The 13,626-nt window shown below is 36.2% G+C and overlaps 1 protein-coding gene across 4 annotated transcripts in view; it reads right to left on the reverse strand.

The window, feature by feature from the left end:
- Positions 1 to 6,284: 6,284 nt before the first annotated feature.
- PTN (pleiotrophin) overlaps positions 6,285 to 13,626 on the reverse strand; it is a 129,183-nt gene continuing 121,841 nt past the window's right edge. For 3 of the 4 annotated variants that reach the window (XM_069087303.1, XM_069087299.1, XM_069087301.1), the window contains exon 5: positions 6,285 to 11,243. In XM_069087303.1, the coding sequence (XP_068943404.1) occupies positions 11,188 to 11,243 (56 nt within the window). In that variant the 3' untranslated portion in view covers positions 6,285 to 11,187. The remainder of the gene's footprint in view (positions 11,244 to 13,626) is intronic. The other variant, XM_069087302.1, reaches the window with a different exon arrangement.

A 13,626-nucleotide genomic window follows, 5' to 3' on the forward strand; every position in this document is an offset into this window, starting at 1 on the left:
AAGGAAGGAAGGAAGGAAGGAAGGAAGGAAGGAAGGAAGGAAGGAAGAGAGGGAGGTTTGAACATAGGAGGGCCTCCTTGATAATTAGTAGATATAATAGGTGGTGTTCTCTTTGGTAGCTTACTCTAAAACAAGGGCTCTTAACCTGGAGTCCATAGGTAAGCATACAGGGAGAGATCTCAGTTTAACAGAAGATAAATTTTGTGAGGGAGAGAGAGTAATGAGAGAATAAAGGACTGAGAGTTATACCTTCATGAATGTCCATAATTAGAGGAGCATGAATAGGAAGAAGAGAAAGCAAAAGACTTATAAAGGGGAAATGAAAACTATAGAAGAAACATTAAGAGGAAGTAGTGTCATATAGTCTAAAAATAGAGGGAATTTCAAGGGAGAGGCAATATTGGTAGATGCTAAAGAAAGGACAAAGAAAATGAAGACAAAGCAGAGTATTGAACTTTACCATTAAGATATTAGTGTTAATATTAGAGAACATAGGGAAGAATAATGAAGAAGACAGATTGATAGGGTTAAAAATAAAGACGTGGTGAAGAAATATAAGAATTGAGTAGAGATCTCATAATGAGGAATTTGACCCTGATATAAAGGGGAAAAAATATAATTCTAGCTTAGATATCAAAGGGAAGTTTATTTTCATTTTCTGTATTGTTTGGTTTAATTCTCTCCACTCCCACATAGGAGAGGTAGACATATTCAAATTTGGAAGCAGAGGAAAAGAAGCTAGCAGAGATTGGTGGGAGTAGGGGGAGGATTGAGAAAGTTTAAAGAGAAAGTGGAGAAAAAAGGAATGATAATGATGGTGATGATGATGATGATGTTGTCAGCTACCATTTATTTAATAATTATTATATGACAGGCACTGTGCTAAATGTGGAGGATACAAAGAAAGGGGGGAAAGCAGTTCCTTTTCTCAAGGAGTTCCCCATAGTGGAGCAAATCAGTATAGTTCCATGATTTTCTCTAGTTTCATTCTGCTTCTTCTGGATAGAAGTAAAGGCAGTTGACAGTAGGAGTAACTCAATGCTGAGGCTTGCAAAGCAAAAATTAGCAATGGGATAAGAGGGCAATGGACTAGAAAGAAGAGGAAAGTATAGAGTTGAATTGATTCACAAAGGGTCCAAGATGAGGAAGAGAAGAAGTTGTAGTCAATGCAAGAGTGATGCTCTGGCAAAGAACTGAGAAGTGGAAGAATTGGAACTCAGTGAAAATGAAGAACAATGTTTGGGGTGGCAATGCAAAGAGAAAGATAGAATGACAGCAGTTTATGATCAGACTAAGAAATTCCAGCATTTATGAATTTGAAAGTTGTGTTTGTGCTTGATGACCAAATCAAAGATATGACTATCTCTATGTATAACTTTGATAGGATGGAGAAATGAATAAGGTGAGGAATGAGGAGGTTAAGGTACTTTAGTATCAATATTAATGCTGAAGTCCCCTAGTATGAGGGCAAGAGTTGGGGAGGAGAGACAAAATGTGAGTCAGGTACTGACCATATTGAGAAAAGGAGATGCTCAGGGAATGCCCTGGAGATTGGTAGATAGCAGTTAGCAGAATCTTGTCTAGGTTTCAAATATGGATTGAATGAACCTCAAAGGAGGAGAGGATATGGAATGATGGTGGTAGAGGGAGAGAGTGGAAGTGGAAGCAGAAAGCAAGGCATATTTAAACTCCCTAACTAGGACCAATGAGTTGGAGAAGACTGAGTGAAAGTGTACCCAGTGTTGGAAAGGGTAGGCAGAGAAACTGTGTCATTAGGAGGGAGCCAGGTCTATTGAGTGCGAGAAGGACTGAGAGGAAAAAAAAAGGTTTAAGATGAAAGTAAGGTAACAACTGATTATATAACTGAGATGAAGAGAGAATTTCTGGACAGTAACCTTGTTCTCTTTGAACTACATCCTTCATAAGACTGTATACCCAACCTGGGACAGACAAAAGACTTTGAAAAGCACTAGGAGAATACTTGTGAAAGATTCAGTACAGTGATAGAGAAGTATAGCAATTAGATGCAAAGAGAATGGCAGTGGTGCTGAATCTAGATATTGCTCTCTAACTTTGACATTTTGGCCACGTCATTATCTGTGTATTATTTGACTGTGAAGCTCCATGAAGTCAGGGGTCATGTCTTATTTTTATTTGCCTACAACCATGTCTTACACATAATAGATATCCAAGAAATCATTGTCAAATGAAGCGATGAGGAAAGAAGCAAGTTGGAAGGTGAAGGAAAAGCATATGTGCCTGTCTCTGACACTTTCTTCCCACCATTAGTGGTTCTGCTAACTACATCCCTCTTTTCACTTCTAATAAGCACTCCTGCTTCTGTGGTTTGGTTTCTCTTTTATTCCCCTTTCCTTTTCTATTGACTTTTTAAAATCTCTTTTCTTGCTCTTCTTTCACAAGCCTCTCAGCTGGGATAGAATCAGGGCTAGACTTTAACACTTGAAAAATCTTTCATTTAAAGTAAAAAAAAATTGAGAAATATTTCTTTCTTCCCCTAGACTTTGGAGGAGAAAACATGGGTAATTAAGGGTTGCTCCTGCAAAAAATAAGAAGCTATCAAATTTCAAGACAGTATTATGTAAGCTAATGCTAGAATTAATTTTATCCTATATGATATTAAATTAAATTAATAATTTGTCATTTTATCAACTGTTTATATATACATTGTAGGCACTTCATAAATGTTTATTGACTGTCACTGCTAATGCTATGTCACAGACAAATCAGACAAAGAAAGATGAGGGAGAGATAGACCAGAGAGAAGAAGAAAAGTTTTCATTCCACTTTTAAAATTATTAAAATTATTTTCATATTTTCCTTTATCATGAATTCTCAATTTCTATATCTATAAAATGGAATGACAAGTACTACTGTCTCCAAATCATAGCAAATCATTAAACACTCATCCTTTCAAAATGTAGTATTCAAGCTCTTTTAAGGAAAATGTAGTAAAGATAAGGATGACCAAGCCAATATAATAAGAACGACCATTTTGCCCAAGCTAATTTACATATTCAGTGCCGTACCAATCAAACTACCAAAGAATTATTTTATAGAGCAAGAAAAAACAAAAACAAAATTCATTTGGAAGAATAAAAGGTCAAGAATATCAAGGGAAGTCAAGAAAAAAATGTGAAGGAAGCAATTCTAACAGTACCAGACTTCAAACTATATTACAAAGTAGTAATCTGGTACTGGCTAAGAAATAGAGTGGTAGATCAGTGCAATAGGTTATACAACATATATCAAGATAAAAGTAAAAATGCATAATTTAATCATAAAGGGTGATATCATAAGTAAATTGGGGGAAATTTTCATCTGCCAGATATATGGATAAGGGAAGAGTTTGTGACCAAAAAAGAGATAGAGAGAATCATGGGAAGTAAAATAAATATTTTTGATTACATGAAATTGAAAAATTTTGGATAAATAAAACTAATGCAGTCAAAATAAGAAAGAAAGCAGGAAGGGGGGAGAATTTTTAAAGCAAATTTCTCTGATGAAGGTCTCATTTCTAAAGTATCTAGACAACTGAGCCAAATTTATAAAAAATCATGTGTCATTACCCAATTGATAAATTGTCAAATTACACGAACAGGCAGTTTTTGGAAGAAGAAATCAAAGCTATCAATAGTCACATTTTTTAAATGCTCTAAATAAATTTTTATTAGAGAAATGCAAATTAAAACAACACTGAGATACCATCTCAGAAATACGAGATTGGCTAATATGACAGGAAAGTAAAATTACAAATGCTGGAGGGGTTATGGAAAAGATTGAAACACTAATGCATTGCTGGTAAAATTGAAAACCAGTTCAACCATTCCTGAGGACAACCCAAGGGGCTATAAAGTAGTGCATATTCTTTAACCCAGCAATACCACTACGAGGTCTATATCACAAAGAGATTAAAGAAGAGGGGAAAGAACCTATTTGTGCAAAAAAAAATTATAACAGTTTTTGTGGTGGCAAAAAAAATGGAAATTGAGAAAATGAACATCAATTGTGGAATGGCTGAAAGAGTTGTGGTATATGGTTGTGATGGAATGTTATAAGAAATAATGAATAAGATGGCTTTAGAGAAACCTGGGAATTCTTGAGTGAACTGATGCAAAATGAAGTGAGCAGAACCAGAAAAACATCGTACACAGTAAAAATGATATTGTAATAACGATTAACTGTGAAATATTTAGCTACTCTGATTAATAAAGACAGTGATTAAGACAATTCAAAAGTATCCATGATGAAAAATGTGATCCACTTCCAGAGAAAGAACTGATTGAACTCTGCAAATTGAAACATACTTCTTTTGTGTGTGTTTTCCTTTGCAACATGGCTAATATTGAAATTTGTCTTTCATGATTTGACATGCCTAATCAAAATAAAATTGCTTGCCTTCTCAAGGAGTTGAGAGGAGTAGACAGGAAAGAGTGAATTTGGAACTCAATATTTTTTTAACATGGATGTTAAAATATTTTAAATATAATTGGAAAATGTTTAATGAAATACATAAAAATTATTTTTTTTAAATAAGGATAGATATTACCACTGGTCACACCAACATTTTTGAAGACTTCAGATTACACATAAAATTATAACCTTAATTTTTAAAAATAGTTTATTTGGATTCCAGGAAACTAACATACTGCTTATTATATACATTTCTAAGGAAGTTTCAACTTGGCTACTGGATTTGATGTTTAGGAGATAACATATTTCAACAGAATAGGGCACCGCCCCCCCCCAAAAAAAAGACAAACAGCATGAGTTTGGGAAATTTAAGAGGTGAATTTTTCAGTATTATTCTAAAAGTTCTAGAGAGAAAATAATTCACAGCCTCTGCCACAGGGGCATAAAAATCCTCCACGATTTAACTTGCAAATGGATCTTCAGGGAAAATGGACCAACTTGAGAGTGCTATGACCAGAAAGCTACCAAATCAAACATTTTCCAGAAGAGCAAGAGAATACTAATCTGTCATGTAAAGTTGATGGCTTTTATTGAGGATGTAAGATTTCATTGGTACAAAAAACTCCTGGTAAAGAAGCTGCCTATTGGTTATTCATCTATAAATTTTATTCTTTTTTAAATTAATTACTTTATTCCATAAGATTTTTGAGTTCTAAATTTTCCCCCTCTTTTCACTTCCCCCTCCCCAAGATAGCATGCAATCTGATATAGGCTATAGATGTTTGATCATATTAAAACATATTTTCACATTAATCATGTTTTGAAAGAAGAATCACAACTAAAGGGAAAAACCATGAGAAAGAAAAAAAACAAAAAGCAACAAAAGAAAGAGAAATAGTATGCTTCAATCTGCATTCAGATGCCCTGGTTTTTTCTCTGGATATGGACAGCATATTCCATCGTGAGTCTTCTGGAGTTGTCTTCTTTGCATTGCTCAGAAGAGCTAAGTCTAATCAAGTTGGTCATCATACAATGTTGCTATTACTATACATAGTGTTCTCCTGGTTCTGCTCACTTCACTCAGCATCAGTTCATGCAAATTTTTCCAGGTTTTTCTGAAGTCTGCCTGCTCATCATTTCTTATGGAACAATAGTATTCCATTACATTCATATAGACCAACTTGTTCAGTCATCCCCCAATTGATGATCATCCCCTCAATTTCCAATTCTTGTTCACCACTCTGAAAGGTACTCATAAATACAAAGATGATGATTTTCACAAATGAGATACATGTACGGAAGGTGACAAAACCACTTAGGAGAAGGCTGCTCAGTCTTTGATTAACAAATTAATTTTGCAGAAAGGCAGCCATGTTAAGACTGGATGGAAGGTGATTCAGCTACATATTCATGTCCCCTTGATGAGTGAGACTGGTATGAATTTGGAGAAGGGATCAAATTCCAAGGCATCCTATGGTTTCTGGATCCATTCAATATTCAGAACCTATTCAATCAACTTCCCACACCATCCAGATCCCCTGCATTTTCAGTATAACTGATGGTCACCAAGACAGTGAGTCATCAAGGAAAGTTGTAAATCATGTTCTGTATAATCTATTTGTAAAAGTGTGGTTCTATGTAATACCACTCTTCCATTTTTATCAAATGAGTAAAATAAAAATACTTTGCCACCTAAAGAATTAAGCATCAATTTGACCTTTCCAGACTGCCAAACCCATGACCATTTAAAATGAGTGAGGTATTACTGTAATTCTCTCAGGATTTTAGAAAACTACTAGAAGAGAATTTGTATTCTGCCCAACAGTTTTGACAGTCAAAAGACAACAACCAAGTTCTCTTTGATTAGTTTATTTTTTTTTATTTTTTATCTCCACTAAGAGCAAGTCAAGTAGGTAGATACAATCAATAGATGTGTACATTCTCTAAGGCATCCCACCATCACAGGAGGATAGGAAACCATTAGGGATATTATATCAGGATTATTCATGTTTTTATTCTATTATGCAGATATATGGCTTTCGTGCAGATTTTTAAAGACCAAAAGATAATATGCTTCTAACAATCAATGTACAAAAAAAAAAATTTAAAAAAACTTCACCCAACCCCATGAGTAACTTGGTACTATAATGTTTAATAGGTATATACATAAAATTCATCAGTCTTGTGTGCCTGTTAATATTTTTATTTGAACATATTTCTTATTTTAAGTTATAATAGCAAAGTTGTAGGGGCAGGGAGTGGAAGATTTGTTTATTTTTTTCCCTTCTCAAATGGAAAAAGTAATTTAGACCACCATTTCCTCACGTGAAAACATTCTTCAACTGAGATAGTCATTGGTTACCCTGCCCAGGCACTGCCAGGTCAACCTGAGGGCATATTTTAACTTTGGTTTCTACTTGGCATAATGGGTGACTGGGAGCAATAAGAGAGAGATATTACTGTAGCAAGGGGACATTAGTCACCCTCTTTGAAGTGTCCTCCACACTGTCCTTCCCCTGGAAGCCAGCATTCCAGACAAGTATGAGGTAGGCACTACTTGCTACACACTCAGGACCTTCTTCCCTCTTGAGCAAACTCATTAGTAAAGATCAATAACTTCTTTTAAAACTGGAATCAGTGCCTGCTTTCAGGACTCACTTCCTGCCCTAGTCATTATGGAATAAGATTAAGAAGGGAGAAATTCTTTGCCTCCATCTCATTTAGCAAACTAGTACAACATTCTAGCAAAGTTTTGATTTTTCAGGTGGAAATAGTGTTGTAACTATATAATCTGAGGGAAAATATTCCTTTCTCTTTCCCTCATAAATTATCACACCCCAAAACATCTCCTTAATTCATTTACTCTTTATTTAAGATGGTGAGTCAACTGAATTATCTTTTTTTTTAATGGAAAAAGTTGTGTTGGGGCAGCTAGGTGGCACAGTGAATAGAGCACTGGCCCTGGAGTCAGGAGGACCTGAGTTCAATTCTGGCCTCAGACACTTAACACAAAAACTAGCCATGTGACATTGGGCTAGTCAACCCCAATTGCCCTCCAAAAAGCAAAAAAAAAAAAGAAGAAAAAGTTGTGTAGCCTTTCCCAGTCATTCAAACATTTAAGATTCCAGAAGTTGACTAAATTCCAACTCTCCTTAGGTTAGATAATATATTGGAAGTTATCTATAAATCAATGCTTAAGGAGGGCTAGTAAATCTATAGGTCTTTACTTTAAGGATTCCATTCATTGCCCCCAGTGACTTTGAAACACTTATGGGTCAAAATTGACAACAATAAGAGTTAAATTTCAATCTCTTTCAAATAAATACATAAAGAAATTAAGCACGATCCAGGACTCACTACCATTCTTTTCTTTAATACTCCTTGGTTTAAAAGCAACCCAGGTTTTCTACAGTCATCTTTGAGCCTTTCAGTCCCAGAACAAACCTAAGCATAGCTCTCTATTCCTGTAGTCCTGAACTTGGATAATGAGATGGAGTTATTATTTCTTACTGTGGTATCCTAGAAGGCCCAAGAAAACTCTTCTTGAAAGGGAATTTTCCTCTTCTTCCTAAGTAATTGGATTCTTTCCCATGGGCTAGATAGTCTTTCAGTTCCCTATATGACTAGACAGAAATGGTTTCAAGGATGTCACTATCTCAAAGAACCATTCTCTGATAGAGCTTCAGAGACTGAGAATTCTATACATTAATCTCTTAGACCTTAAGGAATTTATTTGCCACCAACTGCCCTAACATAAAGGCCTCATTTCAAAGGTTTCTTTCTTCTCCCTCTTCCTTAGACCTGCACAAATTAGGATGAAACAGTCATAGTTCTTCATGATATGTCAGAATAATTAAGAAAGTAGACATGTTATAAGCAGTCAAGGGATAGCACACCTCTTGAATACTAAGATGTGATTACTGGGGACCCTTTAATGGGGATTCTCTTAACTTGCCAAAAGGTTTTGTGAGAAAGCCTCGTGCCTACCATATTCTTCCACTCATGCAACTGGTAAACACTTGAATAGAAACCCTTGAAATATGTAAGGAAATCTAGCAGAGTTCTCTCTGTACCACCACTCTTTCCCTCCAGGCTTAGCAGGTTTAAACTCTCATGAAATGAAAAGGGTTTTGAAAAGGGTTTCCCCTGGTGTTCTCTAAGACACCCAGGGCTGTGGAGACCATTTGTTGTTTCACCCCATCACCACCAAATGCAATAATCACCCATGTCTGAAGCTTGATCTTTTGGATCCTTATCTCCTCAGTTTCTCATTATGATTTAGCAAGTCAGAGAAAGCCAGTTTCAGTAGAATGGTTATGGCAGTTGGAAGGAAACCTAATTTCACACATATGCAACTGAGATTACAGCTCTGCTATAGAAACTGACCTTTTTTTCCATAACAAGGGAGAGAATCAGAGGGTCAATTATATGGTTTGTTAAGGGCTGGAGATAAAACAACAGAAGTCTCCTGCATTTCTTTGGCTTCTCAAAATGTCCTGTCAATATAGGAGTGTGGCATGGATATTTACCAGGCTGTCTGTCACTTGAGAGATCTTGTTCTGACTCATTACTGATTCATGGGCTGTTGTTTTTGGCCAGTACCTATAGTAGATGGTAATGGACATGCAATACTAATGACAAACTAATAGAAAGCAGTGTAGCTCCTTCCATCACTCAGTTGTGTGAAATCTTGAATAGTCAACAGACAGTTTCTTTCACCTTATTCCTCTACCCCCTGTGCATATTTTTCCCTTTTGATTAGGGTTGGCTTGAAAAAAAGACATTATTTCCTATGCATCTGGCTATCATTTGTATTTTCTAAGGCATTCTGCTCTTATTAAATGGAAATCAATCTCAATGCATGGCCCTTATCTCTTTCTAATTAATTTTGTAGGTTGGCATTTAGTTTAAAGAGAGAATTGAGCACAGCCCCGCTAATGGTGAAAATTTGCCAAGAATTTAGCATGAGATGGACCAGACCAATGGTAGAACAGATGAAACTATTCTGGGAATGGATCTCATGCCCTTTTAAGATTACTGGCATATGTGTATGTATATATAGACACATACATATATATGCATATGTATATGTACACATATACATATGCATATATGCATACATGTTATTTTCTTAAAATAAGCATAGTAATAATTTTAATCTTCTGCCTTACAGAATAATTTATTATGGCAAGCTTGATACTTTGAACTTAGCCAATGCCAAACTACTTTCTATTCTCATACAATCAGAGAAATCTTCCATTCAGAGACATAACTAGGATGGTGTGATTGAGGCTTTGCTCCAGGGCACCAATATTTAAAGAGCACAAAAATTTAACACACACACACTGGCAGCTAGAAATAAGAAATTACTGACTAGGAACTTACAACTACCTAGTTAACATGGAAAAAAATTAAAACAGGAGGCTACAATTTCACAGGTAATGTTAATAGCACCCATCTGTGAGCAATTGTGGAAACTAACTCCCCCTTTTCAACTGATTTTGTCCTGATTACTTATTTTGTTTGTTTGCATATCATGAATTTCAAGGTTTATTGAGGGATACAGTTTGTGCTGTTTTCCCTGGGCCCCTAAATTCCTAATAATAGCTCCCTTTATAAAAGCCCCTTGCAGGGCCAAGAGATGAAGGTGCTACACAGATGGTCTTTGGCACTCACATGATATCTATTGGAACCAAGTAGCCTGGCACAGACACAGGGCTCACACTCTTCCGTTTCTCACATTGTTACCCCAGGACTGGTATGTGCTTTGCAACTGTAAACCTTTCCATTAAAAATGTAATGCTTTCTTTCCTATTCCCCAAAGTCAATCCTATCTGTGGCCTTGCTTGAGGCCAATAGCACCAAATTAACCATTCTTTCCAATAATTGATGTAAAGGAAAAGAGTATCACTTAAAAAAAAATCTGCTCGTGCACAGAAGACTTTTAACTACATCTAAGTGAAAAATCCTCATTGCTAATAGATCAGACTGGGTGGAGCAGGAGTGGGGCAGTGTGGTGGGAGGTAGGGGAGGGTTATGGAAGTAAATTATTTCACAAAAGAGCATATTTTTTTCTTCCTAGTAATTTTTCAGATGAAAAAATCTCTTTTGTCTAGAAAACAAATATTGCTGCCAAAATAGGAGACCATTTCTAATACAAAATAATAATTTTTCTTAAAAAAAAAAACAGCATTTGGTCCAGAGCATAGGAGAAGATTTAGGATTAATGACCTTTCCTCTTTTAACTGACTAAAAGCAAAGAAGAGTTCATTGGCTGAAAAGATGACATTTCTCCCTATAATAAATGGGCAGAGGGATTCAATTTTATTTTGCCAGGGGAAAAGTTCAAATTTGAAAAGGGGGTGGGGAGGGCACCTAACCTGAGAATGTATTTACTCGGTCATCATGAAAACTTAACTCCCACCAAAAGGAAAACACTATATAAAGAAGGTTGGTTTTAGACCTAAAATTGTGCATGACTTTTAAAAATTGACTTTAAGCTTTTAGATATTGTTCATTGTATAATAGAAATAAATTTCTAAATGGAAATACAGTCTTTTAATACAGGCACCTAACAGTGTTATGGTTACATATGAAAAAATACTACTATAAAAAAGTTTTTTTTTCCTTTCTGCCTATTGTATAATTAAGCTATAAATAACTTTAGGATAGAACCCCTACAGTTGGTGTAAATAAAACTGTTAACTGATCATGTCTGCTGATGTCCCTTTCGTGTACTACCCAGCTTGCCGTCTCTTAGTCCAACATCTTCTCCTGTTTCTTGCCTTCCTTTTTCTTCTTCTTGGATTCTGCTGTGGTAACCAAAAGAAGAAAAAAAGAAAAGATAAGAAACATTAAAATACTAAACCACATAAATACAAGAACCTGCCCTGTCCCTAAACAAGGTAATAGGAAAGGGCTCGAGAAATTCAAGGAGAGAATGCAGTGAGTCTCACTGCTGTGAATGCAAAAGCAAACGTCGGGAGTAAAGCGGGTGCTAAGGGCTGTATATGTGTGCATGGTATTTGAGTGTTCATGTTGAGGGTGGAGGCCAAAAAGGATATTTTAGTGAGAAATATAGTTGTTTTTTGTCCAATTGGCTGCCCCTGCTTGGCATGCAAAGCATTGTCTTGAGGTCCTGTTTATAAAATAGGAAAATAGCAGGCAATGGAGAGAAACCAGGTCACAGCTCAGGGGAAAGCTGAAGACTAGCATTGCACACCCCACTTCCCCCCATTCCCTTTCATGCAAGTCTCCCTGTATTAGCCTTTCTGTGAATATTTCTGAAGAATGGCAATAGAGGCCTGAGATCCTAGACTTCTCCTCAGCTTCAACTCCTGTCTCCTCTATGGTTTCACTTAGCACCTTTGTGTGCCTGAAAACCCATGAAAAGGCCATTTGTATAAAGCATCCAATAGCAGTTGGGAACCTTTGAATTCCCAGGGTTGGATAACCTTTGAGGAAGCAAAGAAAATATGCCAAAATTGATTCATATGAAGCTGTCTAAGGAAAGCATTGATATGGATGATTTAAATGAAAAGATTTCTATTCTGATTATGAAATGTGGTAGTCCTTAGGAAACACCCAACTCAAAGTCAAGATGCCAGTGTTTGGGGGCTCCATATAGCACACAGGAGATGCTAGGTGAGGCAGCCATGGGGTTATGAGGGATGCTACCAGTCAACAAGCATTTCTCGACAATTAATTCTGGACTGGTCCCTCAGGATACAAGAACAAAAGTGCGGTCATGGAACCTCAACAGGATTCTGGGATTCTACACTCCACCCACAATTTAAGTGTCTTATGTGATGTCAGGCTCGAATAATGAGATAATCTACTTCATCAGTATTCTTCACCTGCTCAAACATCACCAAAATAATATTTATGACATGTTCTTACTATGTCTAGCAAACATTAGAAATTATTATCATGTTTGTATTTAAGTCTGTAATATGTTTCTTTTTCTTATTGTGTATTGAAGTTTTAGTATTTAAGTCCAAAAGGAAAAAAGGAAATTAATATTATGGTCAGATCACCAAATATAAAATGCAACCCTTTTCAAAGACAGAGGCCAAAATCAAGCCATCAGCCAACTGAGCTAAGTGCGAAGGATACAAAAATAGGGAAAAATAGTTCTTGCCCTTCAAGGAGTTCACATTTTTTTTTTTGGAGACCAATTGGCTTTAAGTGACTTGCCCAAAGTCACATGGCTAGTAATTGTGTCAAGTGTCTGAGGCCAGATTTGAACTCAAGTTGTCCTGACTCCAGGGCTGGTGCTCTATTCACTGCACCACCTAGCTGCCCCGTCTAAATAGAATATTTTTACAACTTTTTTTTTTGAGTTCACATTCTAATGAGGGATTCAGCTATGTAGATGGAAGATGACACAGAACAAATGGGGGTAGTATCAAAGGAAAGAGCATAGATGAGACACTACCCATTCTTTCATTTATTCAACAAGGATTCATCAAGCACTTACTCTCCCTAAGTGCCCAGCACAAGAAAACAAACAAACAAAAGTTCATGCCCTGAAGAAGTGTATGTTGTAACATTAAAAATACAGTAATTGGCTGAAAACCAGGAGATAAAAACTGAATACATTGGAATAGAGAAGTTCATTAAGGGAGAAAGATATATCCACACCCATATGTAAATGTAAGCAGATGAACATCCAAATACACAGCTAGAGAGGGAGGCACAATGCTAGAGGTCTGCAATAATGGCCCCTACAAGAAACCATCCAATGTTTTGTTATGCAAATCAGGAAGGCTAAATGAAACTACAGGCCTGTGTTGCAATCAAAATAAGGACAGTGCCACAAAAATGTAGAAGTGACTCACAGTGATCTAATGACTGATAACAATGAAATCCCATCCACTAAGCAATACAATGGAGTGTATGCACAGTAGGTCTTAGAGTCAGAAAGATTTGGGCTTAAATTCCAAGTCTGATGTTTATAAGCTATGTGACCCTAGTCAAGTCATTTACCTTCTCTAACTCTTTGTTTTCTCATCTATAAAAACCAAACAGGATTGCCTCTATAGTCCCTTCTACCTCTAAATCAATGATTCTGTGTTTTTATGAGCCTATTATGTGCTAATCTCAGGAACAGAAAGAGAAAATGAAAACATGTATCTGCCTTCAAGAAGCTTACATTCTACTTTGGATATGGATGGTGGGCAGATACAAACAAAA

This window comes from Petaurus breviceps, unplaced genomic scaffold, assembly GCF_028583685.1.
Source record: "Petaurus breviceps papuanus isolate PSGF00001 unplaced genomic scaffold, PetGlider_PUasm1.0 181, whole genome shotgun sequence".
NCBI lineage: Eukaryota > Metazoa > Chordata > Mammalia > Diprotodontia > Petauridae > Petaurus > Petaurus breviceps.